The sequence below is a fragment of the Liolophura sinensis genome, chromosome 8 (assembly GCF_032854445.1).
Source record: "Liolophura sinensis isolate JHLJ2023 chromosome 8, CUHK_Ljap_v2, whole genome shotgun sequence".
Classification (NCBI taxonomy): domain Eukaryota; kingdom Metazoa; phylum Mollusca; class Polyplacophora; order Chitonida; family Chitonidae; genus Liolophura; species Liolophura sinensis.
Window position 1 is genome coordinate 12,382,494 of NC_088302.1, and position 15,763 is coordinate 12,398,256.

At 39.5% G+C, this 15,763-nt stretch overlaps 1 protein-coding gene across 1 annotated transcript; it reads left to right on the forward strand.

Annotated features, from left to right (window-relative positions):
• Positions 1 to 4,088: 4,088 nt before the first annotated feature.
• On the forward strand, positions 4,089 to 15,012 carry LOC135473196 (acid-sensing ion channel 1A-like). Its single transcript, XM_064753038.1, has 8 exons — positions 4,089 to 4,252; positions 5,930 to 6,049; positions 6,221 to 6,323; positions 7,447 to 7,545; positions 9,022 to 9,202; positions 11,120 to 11,276; positions 13,571 to 13,668; positions 14,870 to 15,012. The coding sequence occupies exons 1-8, from the start codon at positions 4,089 to 4,091 to the stop codon at positions 15,010 to 15,012; spliced, it is 1,065 nt and encodes a 354-aa protein (XP_064609108.1).
• The last annotated feature ends 751 nt before the right edge of the window (positions 15,013 to 15,763 follow it).

Genomic DNA, 15,763 nt, shown 5'->3' on the forward strand with positions numbered 1-15,763 from the left:
CTGGAATAACTAACCAATAGTTATGGTTGTGTAAACGGGACATATTCCTGCTTTGGAAATCTCAAGCACATTGTTTGAAGGCAAAATTTCCAGAAAAACCCCATATCATCAGCATTCAAAATTGGACAGGCTTGTAGTGTTTGATTATGTGCCAAATGAATTCCTTTTAATTCCGCAAAATGTATAGAGGAGTAGAGTTCGACGCTAGATTCAGGATTAAAATCCGTAAAAATGAAATATGCGTGTCGTGTTGTATCAAGTGTGGGACTTGAGTCAATACCTTGGGGTTGAATGCGTGGAAAATATTATTCTGGGCAACGGTCACGTAGGATTTATGGCTCTACTGTGCTTTGATGGAAGTATCACAGATAATATGGATGTGTGTACCGTTGTCAAGACAACGACAGTGTTCAGTACGTTTTTAACGTCGTCGTAATGGTAAAGTACACAAAATACGGTGAGTTTTTAATGCAGTGACATGAGACATGAACACTATTGACACTGACACGAATTAACGCGACACGTAGAACTGGGGGGAGCAAGAATATTTCGGTACAACGACTTCTCTCCGTATGACAAGTTGCTCGTGTGAGTCGCATTGGTAAACTCGTGCTATCAATCTTACACACCTGACTACTGATTATTTGGTTAAAACTGTGGAGACCAGGTATACGAGAGGATGAAACAGCTAGCAGGGCTCTTTGAAAGACATTCAATACTTATAGCAATTTTAAAGATTACAAAAAGATAAACACCGCAAACACAGGTCACAGCGGGATATATTTAGAGCAGCACACCGTTACCTGATCACAAAACAGGGTTATATGTTGGCCGATTGAAGATCAAAACACCATTTTTTTAAATAGATGACTAAGTAGCGAGGCAGGTATGTGAAGTAGTGATGTGATGATAGATTTCACTGAGCATAGCGAAACGAGGTAGGGAAGGGTGGAGGACGGAAGTGAAATGGAAAGAGCGAGGTATTCACGAGCCAAGGCAACCAGGTAGAGAAGCAGGACCCAATCATTACATCCACTTCATAATCCTTTGTTTTGTGGGTATCAATTTTTTGTTTGCTGCCAACCGGCCGTTTTCGTGTACATGTGTATGCTAATTATGTCAATTATGGATTGTCTAAACGTTGGGCAGGTATTACATTGATGAAACTTTGAATTTGTTTTATTGATGAAAGTTTGTAATTCTTGGGAAGATGTACAATGTGTCGGACAGTCTTCCTTCTAACGTTGTTAAGTATCCATCACAGCTGCTGACATGGGAAGGTTCAGATTTTTCCGTGAACCATGACGATTTTATGGCTGGTTTCTCATTGCTTGGGCAAGGTAGGCATTGGTTATTGGCCATGGAACGTTTGGGGCTGAATACATCAATAAATCTTAATATGGTTTCTAACTGCACATTAATAGAGATCTGAGGGCAATTACTCCTGTGGTTTGACCCTGAACTCTTCAGTGCAAGGAGGTAATATTGCATGACTTCAATATAGCTCCATATGGGCTGCACAATGGCCACATGTCGCATTTAATATTCAGTTTATATAGATTTTAACGTTAGACCTTACAGCACTGTTCCTAAATATGTTATAGTTGGCAAGTCAATCACCATAGCAAATATTCTAATGACGGAAGTTATATTTAGTATTTGTTGCCCAGGCCCGGTGTAGATCAATGCAATACTGCAGAATTTTCCAGGCCCGGTGATTTTAGTATCTACAGTCCATCAGTCTAGTGCAGCTGAAGGAACATTTATATAACTTGTGTAATGAAGACTTTTACTCGAGATGTATTGTATATCTGTTAACTTTATATGCTTACATGTGAATATACGGGTGTGGAAGGAACTGATAATGAAATAAGAGCAGTTCCGTTCAGTAATCATGGCAATAGTTCATTACGTTTTTTTTTCTATGAGGACATAAACTAATGTAACCAATTGCCTCTTGTGGAATTTTTGTACAAACGCCAGTAGTTTTGAGATTTCCGTTTCTTTAGAAATTAGTCGGTATTATAGAAACCAAATTCGGGAGGACTATATGTATATAGATGTTAATATTGTTTATAGTCACTCCACGTATCTTTCATCAAACCCCTCTTTTAATACAATGCTGCGAATTTCATCGTGGCGGTTTATTTAGTATTTTTTACTGCATAAGGACAGCTCGTTCGAAGGAAAGTGTTATTGTTGTTGTTGGCGATAGTGTATTCTAGGTTTGCATTCCTGTGATAGGTCATATGCCATTTTTCCTTGTTTTCTAATTCATTCTACTCCGAGTTAACTGGTGTGCTCAGCTAGTTCTGTAGATGCATCGGAAGTATTCCTCATTTGTCACGATAGAAGCTCGACAGGATCCTTTAAAGATGTGTCGAACACCATTCTTTCAAGTGTCATCGTCATCCACGCCTGACGGAAGCTAGCAAAACTAAGAACTTAGGCAGAGAAATTAAACCTATCTCGCTGAGGGTCGGTGATTTACTTTAGCTGATACTGGATTACACTCTTACTTTATTATATTGAACTGATTAACCCAGTAAAGTATTCAGAGCCAGAAGTGTCAATAATACTTTTTCTCTGCCATTAGCGACTGTTGTTTCCTCGACTACCGCCATTTTGTGCCCCCGCTCTCACTGTTTGCGAGGCCTTGGTGACAATAACCGATCAATAGCGCTCGTATGGGGAGCCAAATTAACATCTAATCGTGGATTATCCATATCCCTTAATGATATTGATTATTTAACGATATCGATAAGTGAATAAGCGATGTCGATAAATGACAGGGATTTATTAATATCACAAATTCATTCATAGAGTAATGTCTCTTTATAGATATCGATAAAGAATGTTTGCTGTTTGGTATCATTGGAAATGACTGCTATCTCTACCATAGTTCGAAACAGGGAGAAATTGTCCAAAGTAGCTGAGTTTGCCATCGAGTATTAGCAAGGCAGAGGAATTGTGTATTTATTTATTTATTTGATTGGTGTTTTACACCGTACGCAGGAATATTTCCCTTATACGACTGCGGCCAGCATTATGGTGGGAGGAAACCGGACAGAGTCCGGAGGAAACCCACGTCCATCCTCAGGTTGCTTGAAAACTTTCCCACGTACGTCAGAGGAATTGGGACTGTCTCACTGAAGCTTGGTGATTTGATTTAGCAGAAACGGCAATTCTTACCACGAAGACACGATCTCTCGAGTGATACTGGTACAAGTATGATACTTGTCTCACTGAAGCTTGGTGATTTGATTTAGCAGAAACGGCATTTCTTACCACGAAGACACGATCTCTCGAGTGATACTGGTACAAGTATGATACTTGTAGCAACATATCATTCATTCATGCCGTAAATTCATTTATCTATATCGATAATTGATGTAGCGATATTGATGAATGATTTATCAATAACTGATTTATAGATATAGATAATTTTCAATCAACTACTAATCTGGCTCTCCATATTGAGCGTTTGCGCAGTCTAACGTTTGTTGAAGACCACTTGTCCGCCACCAATATAATGTCCGTATATGTGTACGTCAATTGTGGGAAAGTTCGTCAGTAACTTGCCATAGGTTGGTGGTTTTCCCCACACACTCCGGTTCCCCTCCACCCATAAATCTGAGTATGGCGTTAGGCAACGATCAAAAAATAAATCTGTACCGGTATTTTTTATTATCCACGGGGTAGGTAGTGGACCGTGCAGTCAACTTGCTATAGTCCTTCTACAACTCTCATTCGCCATCAGGTCCCGAGATCTCTTTAATTATGTAAGTCGTTTTGAAGTGTTTGCAGTACAATTTCAGCTCTCACGCCGCTTTCGCTCCATTGCCTCGGAGATATCGATTGGTGTGTCAGTGAGACAATATTATAACAGTAAAACGTTGCGGTAAGTAGACAGGGTTTGAACAAAGCGGGCTGATGAATGAGAGTAGATCCATTCCGTAATAACGGAAACACCACACACGTTAAATGCTTTGATAGATCTAGAACGGAGGTTAATATGTTATAATGTCATTGACGTTATTTCAGAGTCGTATAAACAGCACTGAATCGTTGATATTACTGAGATTAAGATGATCGTTGGAATGCAGGGTGGGAAAGTGTCCCAATTTTCTGTGGAGCAGCTTGAGGAACATCAGAAAGAAATACGGACAATATTACGTGAATTCTCTGAAAACACCACTGTTCATGGCCTAAAGTATACTACCCTGGAGTCCGGACGCGGGGTCAGGCGAAGGTAAAACGTTTATATCTCATTCATGTTGATGTGATAAGACTTACTGACTGACTGATGGACTGACAGACGGACGAATTTTAGTTAAATACTTGAATAAGCCTTCTGCAAAAAACGGGCTACAATTAACCAATTTATATACTATAAACTGACTATAAATTTTTTTCGACTGCAATATGAAAGACATATTGCATAATTTTATGGAATAATTTTACAGCTGTGGTATTCAAATTGCCCATACATTCTACCGTAGAAACATGAAGGCAAAAAGAGATTGTTGAACCTTGGTTTGAAATCCAAAACTCTCATTTATTCCATTTTTGTAAGCATTCATATTCTCACCATTTCAACAGTATTAAAAAATAAGGAACAACCACAGCATGAGGCATTCAAGAGGCTGTAAATTATGTATCTATCTCAATAAGGCCTTGGTGGGTTATGAAGGCGTTCACGCGTTATCCACTCCACGGCCGAAAATGTTGGAAACTGAGCCAAAAGTTGTATATGTCTGTAATTTTCATGTCTAAAACCTGTTGCCTGTATATTACATGGTCACCCAAAATGAATGCAACCCCCAATATCGGTAATTAAATAAATAGTAATTCTTTAACTTCCACTTCTGAGGAAGACAGAAGTAAAAAATTCAGCACGGTTGTTTCCTTAGAAATTGATACGTGGACACATATTCTGAGATCAAGTCGATTCAATCTGCAAAGGCACGATTTCGAAAACCATTGAATTCTACCCGTTACATGAAGAAAAGCTTGATCAAAGTTCAGTGTAAAGTGAACTCTGCCGAGCTCTAAAGGTGAGAGGTTCAAACTGAACTGCATTTGGTGTAGGGGTAGCAGGGAAGGTATGTATGAATGCTTGGGTTTTTACTTTGAACAATTTTTCAGTCATATGACGACGAGGATTCATCATGTGTGTGTACATATACTGCGTCTTCTTGTGGCAGGGTGATTCCATGCCCCAGGGTGAGTCCAGGCTGCCTTTGAAGTATCGTACAGAAGACATAAGGCATGACACCCCACCCAATCACATTACACGGACACCGGGCTAATCCAGTCCTGTTTTCTTGCTCTAACCTCTCAGTGCTGAGGCAGCAACGAGTGCCATTTTTGTCCATGGTATTATCTTATCCCGCGATTTGATCACAGGTCTCCCGAAAAGGTTATCTGACAATGTTAAACGGATAAAGTATCAAAATTCTGTGTGTATCACAACAGTTACGAACCTCCGATAGCAGAATCTGAAGCTATTAGTATTATTAGCTACTTTATTAGCTATTTTATGTGGATTCTACTCGTACAGACCGCTTCGCTGGCCTAGTGGTGAGGGTGTGTTTGCCATGATACTTCAGTGGCGGCATCAAGACAGAATATATCCAGGGACATGTATGCACACATCGAATGATTTCTCTACGTCATATGACTGAAAAATGTTAAATATGACGTAAATATAGCATATATATGCACACATATTGGGAAACTTTATACATGTGGTGTGTTTCTTGTATGTTCTCAGGGTCTTGTGGAGACTGGCCTGTCTGGCTGCAGTCAGTGCTCTTATCTACACGATTTCTATCCAAATAATTAGACTACACGCGCGGCCCACTTTAACTCAAGTGTCATTGGAAGTTAAAGAACAAATGTTATTTCCTGCCGTGACCCTCTGTAGCCTGAACAAGGCCAGGAAATCTGCCATACCTCCGGGTTACGAAGAAACCACTAAGTTGCTGTTACTGGAAACACCGTGGTTGTCAGACACTTACAATGCCACATTGAACGCGTCCAACTTGTATGTGTCAGAGGAAACCAGCCTGTATATATCTCATCACTTGTGGCCAACGTTACTCACATGTTCTTGGGATGGCAAAAATGAATCATGCTTCGAGCTGTTCGTTACTGTCAAAACTGACTTCGGGTTCTGTTTCACTTTTAATGACCGAAACTCTAACTCCTCCGTCAGAATTTCTAAACGGACAGGGAACAAGTACGGATTGACTGTTATTGCGAATATACAGCAGAATGAATACCTGTTGGGCGACGGTGCCGACTCTGCTGGACTCAGGGTAAGTATTTGAGCGTCCAATACGACGGTCGCATAACACCCGTGCGCCGACAAAGCGAGAGTTTGAATCCTAAATGCAAAAGACAAATTCCTGTGACTACTCTAAGAGCTACGTATACAAAACACAATGAAACACAATGATGCTTTACAGAGTCTACGATTGGCCTGAGTTAAGCGGAACCAGAAAAATCCTAAAACTGCCTTCTACAAAAATAATTGAAATATTTCAGGGAACAGGAATAGCAGTGCATTGTGGAGTATACTTGTGAAAGAAAACACTACTGTGTGAAATTTTGACTTAAATTGACCTTATGTAATTGACATGATCTGATATATATCACACATGCATGATGATTATGCATTATGCAGGATTTCTCGGAATATTGATGTCTGAGAGAGGATTACTGACGAATTAAATCATGAATAAAATTATCTCTTGTGCTGTAAGTCGAATTAAGATGAGAGCAACATCGATTTTGAACAGAGAAATGTACCATGGTGTCAATATACTCCCTCACAACTAAAGGCGGAGATGGCCACCGTGGCCGTGCTTAGCGTGCCAGCGAGGCACAATGACCCACGCGCCTCTCACCAGTGCGGTTGCTTTGAGCTCATGTCGGCTTCCTTCCCTTTATCGAAAGTCTGTCAGCAAACTGCGGATGGTTTTGCGTTTCCCCTGGGCTCTGCCCGGTTTCCTCCCACCATAATGCTTGCAGCCGTTGGATAAGTGAAACATTCTTGAGTAAAACACCAATAAAATAAATAAATATGTCATAGTGGTGTAGATGTTCTCATCAGTTCATGTATGATAGTTTCCTAGCCTACGACTATTCAGGTCACAGAGCGACTCCCATCATCTATCAGGCGGGATACAGTTTTAAGAACCAAAAAAGCGAAAAGTTTGTTTCAGATATTAAAAAGTTCCTTACATGCCTGGTTAAAATTGAACGTGAGAACTGCTTGGCCATACTTGTGAGAAATAACTTTTCTTCGCTTGTTCTAACTTAAGCCTTTATAGAGAAATATTGGACTGAATGTGAAAAATTGTTCATTAGCATGTTAGGCGTCAATTAAATAACTATATGAGATAAAAACTGAAATATTGAAGATCTCTTTTGTTTCAGGTCTTGTTGCACGGGTATAACGAGACACCTTTGGTTGAAGGTCGGGGATTCGACGTGGCTCCTGGCAAGGCGACGAAAGTCTCTGTGGAAATGATGACGGTGATGCATCTCATACGCTTAGGAATTCAACCTTGAAATTTTTTTCTATAAATGACTAGAAGAGATTTTAACCGTCATAAAGAAAATCTATAATAGCCTTATCGGTATTATTTCTGCGACGGTTGTCTTCATGTCGGGAAGATGGTAAAAAAAATCCGAACTAAAGACTATGGGCCAGTCTACATAAAATACAAAGCTAACATATATAAAACACAAACATGTCAATATTAAAAGTTTTACATGACTTTAAGTTTGTAAACTAATTCTGCACCATATAAAGGCTGTAATCTATATTTTTCCATATTTGAAAGAATGACCATCCCAGCACTCATCCATCCCGCTAAAATATATTGCCCTAAAAAGAAACACATGGTTAGAAAATGCTGGTGACGCCAGATGTTGAGATGAACGTCCACTTTGAACATGTTTTCATGGCTGAATGAGCTTCCGCTGCCTGCATCATGTAACTGACTATCTGACTTTCCCATTGTGCAACTTGGCTGAAAATGACCATGTATTAGATTTATTAATCACCTTTGAAAAAAATACCCAGATTTTGAAAGGTGAAAATTCAACCTGTGTATAACTCTTTTGGTACCATATAAACCCACCAAAGAATCGGATCATTTCTGTCGACAAAAATTTCATGAGGCATTAAATCTATAAAGGTGCAAATCACACAACACAAATTCTAAATTCGAGATATTGTTATGGTATGCAAGACACTGGTCAGGCTCTCGCAGCATGTTTCCTTTCTCGGGATTAACTGCGCATGCACGATGTTTCATATGCGGTCTGTCACGTGTTCATTAAACAGCAAAAATACTCATTTTAAATTTTACCAATAAAATAAGGGTTTATAAAGAGTTGTAGACAGAAAAACGAAGATGTAAATTCTGTGTTTACTGGCTATACCTATTATGACTTCCGGGGCCTCCGTGGCTCAGTTGGTTAGCGCGCTAGCGCAGCGTGAAGACCCAGCAGTCTCTCACCAATGCGGTCGCTGTGAGTTCAAGTCCAGCTCATGCTGGCTTCCTCTCCGGCCGTACGTGGGAAGGTCTGACAGCAACCTGCGGATGGTCGTGGGTTTCCCCCGGGCTGTGCCGGTTTCCACCCACCATAATGCTGGCCGCCGTGGTATAAGGGAAATAATCTTGAGTACGCCGTAAAACACCAATCAAATAAATAAATAAATAATATGACTTCCAGCCTATATTTTATGACGAACTAAACACGGGAAACCAACTGCATGTTATTCGTCACGTGTTATTATTGGTCAGACATGCTATAAAAAGCATGAATTTTACACAAATTTCAAAGTAAATTATGAAAATTATGAAAGCATATGTTGGATATTTACCTGAGCAATTATATAAAACGCGTATACTCTTCTGAAAAACTCGCTTATGCTGTTTCCAAAATCAACGATAAGAATGTCACAAAGTTCATGATACGTGTTTTTTCTCCCTCCAACAGGTGAAGAACTTGCCGCCACCCTACACAACAATCGACGGCTCCTCTTGTGTAGATATATCTTACGGGAAGTCCCCAAGGTCGCTTGATCTGTTCAAAGAATACGATCTCAACGCCTGTCGCTTTGAATGTCGATATGATTACATCTTCAGCGAATGTCAGTGTCGAGGCAGTTACGATCCTGGTAAGATACGTGCATTCAAGCAGATCTCACCAACCCGGTAAGAGAAGGTCTCCTTATGCTATTGCTGCCTTTGACGAGGTAAATTTAAAAGACTTTCAAAAAGCACTCTGTTTTATTGTATACATCTTCGGACTCATAGTCATGCGTTGTTACACTGATGACAAAGAAGAAGTCGGGGCATCACAACGTGAATGTAAAATAATTTCACAAGAACGCCGGCAAGAGGGTCGAAAGCTTGTGAAACATTTTCGAAAAGAGAAATTTAGTGTAAGCATACCCACGTATGTTGTTTTTGCTTGGTGATTGTGTATCAGTTACTCAAAGCGTGTTAAGCTTCTAATATTCACAGCCTGTCATTTGTTTTCTTTCAGGAAATGCAACGTTGTGTACTGTCATCGAACTGCTTAATTGCTACTCACCCCGTTTCTGTAAATATTTGCTTTATTCACATAATTATAATAATGCTTATTGAGGAATTATACTATGTACAATCTCACAAAAAAAGTCTTACAGAAGATTTTTGTCGGATAGGTACTATCAAAACAAATGAGGTACACAAGAAGAACTGTGGAGGTAGAAAAATGCAAGTATGGTTGAATTACGTACACTCATTTTCGCTGTAACTTTATATCATGTTGGGAGGGATGGGGTGGGGCTGAGCTTTGTGGCCGAGTGGTTACCCTGCCAGCGCATTACAATGACCCATGGGCCTCTCACTAATGTGGTCCCTGTGAGTTCAAATCCAGCTTGTGCTGGTTTCCTCTCCGTGCGAACGTGGGGAGGGCTTGTTCGGTTTACTCTCACCAGAATGCTGGCCGCCGTCTTACAACTGTTATATCATTGAGTGCGGCGTAAATATTACATTTGTGTTTATCTGATAGTTGTTTGTGCAGCAATTTGGCTGCCAAAAAGAAAAAACAACAAAAAACATTTTAAAAAACACACACACACACACACGCGCGCGCACACACACACGTTGAAGTTCAACCTTTACAGCACATTGCTTAAGTATCTACGCAACTGGCCGTAAATATACAGTCAAATATATATGAGAACCGTTAATTTACCGAAAAATTCACCCGAAACTCATACTGCCGGCAAATTTCAAAGCGAAAATACACCATTTATTTTCAGTGTACTTCTCATTTTCACAGAATTTATAGTATAGAAAACACAAACACACTTGGGTATACTAGTAACCAAAGTAAAATCATGAAAGGCCGACAAGAGAGCACAAAAGCTGGCAGAAAATATATATCCTTCAATCCCATTAAGACCGACTCCCCATGACATTTTTGCACTTGTCAGGTGCAATCCTATATCAAGGCAATTTCGGGCAGAAATTTCCATTCATATTTATGCTGTGGTACACTTTTGAACTGGTTTCAAACTGACCATCCACCGAAAAACAGACTCCGACTCCGACGAGTTTGTCGCAAGCACAACAACGTAACAAATCTTCGTTTGTTTTTTACTAATCAGACAAAAAACCTTTTTTCTGTTTTAAGAGGTTGCTGTCCCATGCAACGCACTGTTTATTCTATTTCTTCTAAGAACTCCAAAATCTTTTGAAGTCATAGCAAAATTTTGACTGCTCTTGAAGATGAGTGACAAATCCACCAAGCCGTCACCTCCCGGGATGCACCGTCACAAGAGATTTTGTCCAAAAGATATTTGGACAGCTTTACTGGTGACAACCACAGCTATTTACAATGCTGGTGTATCTATGTTGAAAACGTTTAACTGTGATATCTAATAAATTGATAGATGCATTGCTTAAAGACAAATTCTCCACGTGTTGAGCATTCATGTAACCGGGGTGTCCAGAGTGAAGAGCCACTCTTCACCAGGCATCTGGTTAGATGCCAGGGAACGATTAGATATTTAAAACGGTTTTCCTTTCTTTGCTCTCCGCAGACGAGTTTATGGATAATGATATGTACAAGAACTGTAACTGTCCAGTGCCGTGTGAATGGAGCTCGTACTCTACTCGGGTGTCCATGGGGGATTACCCGTCCTTAGCCCTCATGGAAATTGCCAACAGGACAAGTAATTATACCTACACTGAAGCAGAGTAAGTTGCACTTCGCGACGCTTTTTTAAGTTTCAATTATCTGGAATATATTTTTCCTAGAATCATCTTTGCTTTCAAAGACAAAGAAAACACGAAAATGAAGCATATACCACATGGAAGACCATTAAACATTGTCCAGGGAAATAGTGCGTTTTATTTTTTTAAGAATGTTTCCAACCAAAGAAAAACGGTTTTAAAACATCGAACTCGATGGTGCACTTTGGTGACCTAGAGTGTATTGGTGACGCTGTTAAGAGATGAAATCTAGCAGCCTGTGTGTGTTAAGTGGAAAAAACCTGAGGTGACGTCATTGGTTCAAAGTTGAGTAGATAAGGGCCATCGCAGAATTCAAAATTTCAAATGCATTTTATCTTATGTGAGTTATTGAAATTGTATTTTTACAAGAAATTGTAAAAAAAAAAAAAACGAACTATTCATACGGACGGTTACGTTAGTGTTTTCTTTGCCTTTGAAACTGACTTTAAGAGAAATACGATTTTACATTTAATGAAATTCTAGACAGTAACACCTTTACTGGAAAGTATCATGGCACTGCCATTAAAGGTAGTACTATGTTATCTCGTTTAACGTGCATTACCACTGATGGAGCATAACTCTCAACGGATGTATGAATAGAGACGCCATGATATTGACCAGCATTGAAGGTTTGTTTGATTGCTATCTAGGCAAAGCTTTTATAGCGTCCAGCTTCATCAAAGTGCATGTCATAAATATCAAATATATCACAACCGATTTAATCATTGTTATGTAGAATGGAGAACGCTTCCCGCCTAGAGTAATTCGGAGTATTTCAGTATTCAGTATTTGCGAGGAAAATTTCCAGCAATCTGGCAACCCAGTAGTCATGTATTGAAAGAGAAGAATATTTGATCGTTCTTTGACTCGAATCACCTTTGCCCAACACACTGTGGCATGCTTCACCGATTATGCATTGTACAGAATGCCGTCTACACTCTGCAGGTTCATTCCCGGCGAAATGACATCTGTGATGGACATCTTCAATAAACACAAATAATCCACTAAACACTACTGTCTTTATATTATGAGTAAAAACAGATAAATGTGTAAAAATGTTTACAATAGTAAACGTGTGCATGTTGTCTCTATCACCCATAAAACTAACCTACACTGCATACAGTGTAAGTGAAACCTTTTTTTATGTATGGCGTTAAACCAGTCTCCAAGGTTTTAATTACTAACATGCTCGGTGATGAAGATATCCATGAACAACAGAATTTCACAAAAACATTTCTGACTTGTCACAATGCTTGGTTTTGCATTATGGGAGTTTGGATAATTTAAATAATTTTTGGAATTCTAAAAAAATGGCTCTACGTATTTAGACGCCCAGAGCACGCGAGAACTGGCTTAAGAATGAACAAATGGGTTAAACGATGAAGTCAAAAATTGCTAGGCAGTGCACCAACCACGGAAAAGTCTCATTTATCTGTCTAAATACTACACAATAATATGAAGTAAATTGTTCAAAATATTCCATGCAGTACTATACGTTTTTCGCCATACAACAGTGGACACCATCGGGTGTAGTAGCACAGTGATATTGTGTATAGGAGTCCAAGGGTTCACTTGTGTGCAATTGTTGTGTGCTTATGTCCACAGATGTGTGACGAAAGGCTTGTAAGACAGGAGAATGTTTAAATGCACCTTATCCTTGTGTAAGTGCTTTAATACAATCTCTCCACGACAGACTTTACTTTAACCAAGAACGTGTTTTATTAGCTAAGTGCTTACACCGAGTACAGGTTTTCATAAATAAAATACATACTATGGCAGGGTCCCTTTCTTGGTGATTTCTGTAAGTGTGGTTAATTTTGCAATATGTTCTCAAACATTTTTCCGCAATTCGAATGTCCTCTGAAATCAAATTTAAAAAAAAAAAAATTCTTCGATGTACCAAATCACATGGGAAATGAAGCTGGGTAATTACCAAATTATGATTGTCCATAAAATGAGGTGATACCGTATTCCAAGTGGGCTAGCTCCTCATTGTTGCCAGGTGCATGGAATGAAATAGATCTTTTCTAACTGTCAGTTAAATACACGCAACTGACTAACTTATCATAGTGAATATTGTTTCAAATAGGTCAATCGGTGGTCACGAATATGTAAATGTTTCGTGACGCCATGACGTCACAGTTGCTTCCCCCTGAATAGAATGAAAAGTAATGTTTTCACGAGAAGAGGTGGTTTGGCTTGAGGCATCCAGCCAGTGAATCAGTCTTCTTCAAATGTTGTTGTTTTTTTTTTTGCAGGTACCGCCAAAATTTTTTGAAACTCACCATTGCCTACGATGCATTTTTGCTAGAAACTGTGAAACAAGTGCCAAAGTACACGGTGGAGTCGATCATCAGTAAGAAAAATATGAACTGTATAAATTTCGGTGTATATATGTACTCTTTTGGTTTCCCTTTCCCAATTTAATTTGCTTTTAATAATGTGGTAGACAAGCCTGTAATTATGTTAACCTTTGAATGAAACAAGACGTTGGCATTTTTCATGGAAAAGGCAATTCGAGGTTGATTGTATGACAACGTTTTAGTGTTATTAAGGCCATCATGTAATTATTAACCTCTACAAACAACATGAACCGCTTCGGTGGCATAATGATTAGCGCGTCCTCCTCGAATTCTGGATGATCGAAGTCGGGAGACCCGAGATCAAATCCGGGTAGGGTCATAACAAAGACTTTAACAAATGGTACTTGTTTCTTTCTTGGCGCTGAGCACAGAGAGGTTAGAGCAAAGAAACATGACTGGTTGACCCAGTATATGTACACACACCCAATCACCCCTTGCCGTCACATTACTGAAAAATTGTTAAGCACGACGTAAACCCCCAAGCATGCATGCATGCGTACAACAACATGGAAATGTCGTCAGACAATTCTCTAGGAGCTATAATCGCTGAACATTGCCATGTAGTGAAGTGTATTCGTCGTGGGTATGTTTCCATCTCATAAATACGTCTCATGGAAAATAAAGTTTTAATTGTCGTCTAGCGTCTTTATTTGATACAGATACATGCAGAAAAACTGCAACCGTTTGAGGAATTGTAAATCCGCAGTAGATTTTGCTTTCTATTTAGTATTCTTCAGTTATTAAATACTGTGTAAATAGATTGCTTACTTCTTTTGCATCTAGCTTACAATTTTACCGATATAGGTGACATCTATCTGTTGGACTCAAATGTGTACTTCATCGATTCAGATGTTTGCTGTTTAGTTCCAATATTTGCAGTGCTGCTGTATATAATACATGCAGGTGGCATTGTGACGTGAAAGGTGTTGTCCGTGTGATAAAATAATTAACCGATCAAATGAAGCCTGTCCACATGTTACCATTTTGTAATTTAGTAAAACGATATTAGATGTACTTGATAATACGGTGATTGCATGTCATGTAATTACAAAAATATGAAATGCACATAACATTAAAAAAGCAACTTCAGCGCAATATGAGATATAGCAAAGGAGTAAATGTACGACAGGGTGTTTCGAAAAAGAAATTGTACATTTTAAATGCACTGATGTGTTTGGGGTTTTTTTTCTGCAGGTGCTTTTGGCGGACAAATGGGAATGTTCCTGGGAGTCAGCCTGCTGAGTGTGGTGGAATTTGTGGAGTTACTTATTCAACTTATCGTGGTCAAAATCAGAAGAAAACCAACAAACAAGCCGGGCGAGAACCTAACAGAATGAAGCGAAACGGAGATCCCCTTTTAAAATGTTTCTGTCTCAATAGCTTCGGATAAACGGCACCGGGTAGCCTTCAGAATTTTAATGATATTTACGATGCGCTTTTGTTTGCTATGAATCAGGGGTCGATTTCACAAAACCATTTCCAAAACGCTTTGTTTTGGGTAGTGAAAGTTGAAACTTGGATAAATTAGGATTACGATAATACTCATGAGGTGGGCAAAATATTACTTTACAAAACCGAAAAATAAGCTTTAAGATCGTATTTTAAAGTTTTTACTTTCAGAAAAGTTACTTTCCACCGACTTTTGGCAAATTGCTGGCAAAGTTTTCCAGTGTGATGCACAAATATGTATGGGTGTGAATCACAGTGATCTGCTCATGGACCTGTATCAATTTGTTGGGCTGTGATTCACACCCAGTGATCGGGCTATAGACCGGTATCAATGGTTGGGCTGTGATTCACACCCAGTGATCGGGCTATAGACCTGTATCAATGGTTAGGCTGTGATTCACACCCAGTGATCGGGCTATAGACCTGTATCAATGATTGGGCTGTGATTCACACCCAGTGGTCGGGCTATAGACCGGTATCAATGGTTGGGCTGTGATTCACACCCAGTGATCGGGCTATAGGCCGGTATCAATGGTTGGGCTGTGATTCACACCCAGTGATCGGGCTGTTGACCGGTATCAATGGTTGGGCTGTGATTCACACCCAGTGATCGGGCTATAGACCGGTATCAATGGTTGG

Coding starts and splice junctions, on each gene's coding strand:
- LOC135473196 (XM_064753038.1), top strand. CDS start 4,089: ATGATCGTTGGAATGCAGGGTGGGAAAGTGTCCCAATTTTCTGTGGAG. Junction 6,324..7,446: donor CCGACTCTGCTGGACTCAGG/GTAAGTATTTGA, acceptor CTTTTGTTTCAG/GTCTTGTTGCACGGGTATAA. Junction 9,203..11,119: donor TCGAGGCAGTTACGATCCTG/GTAAGATACGTG, acceptor TGCTCTCCGCAG/ACGAGTTTATGGATAATGAT.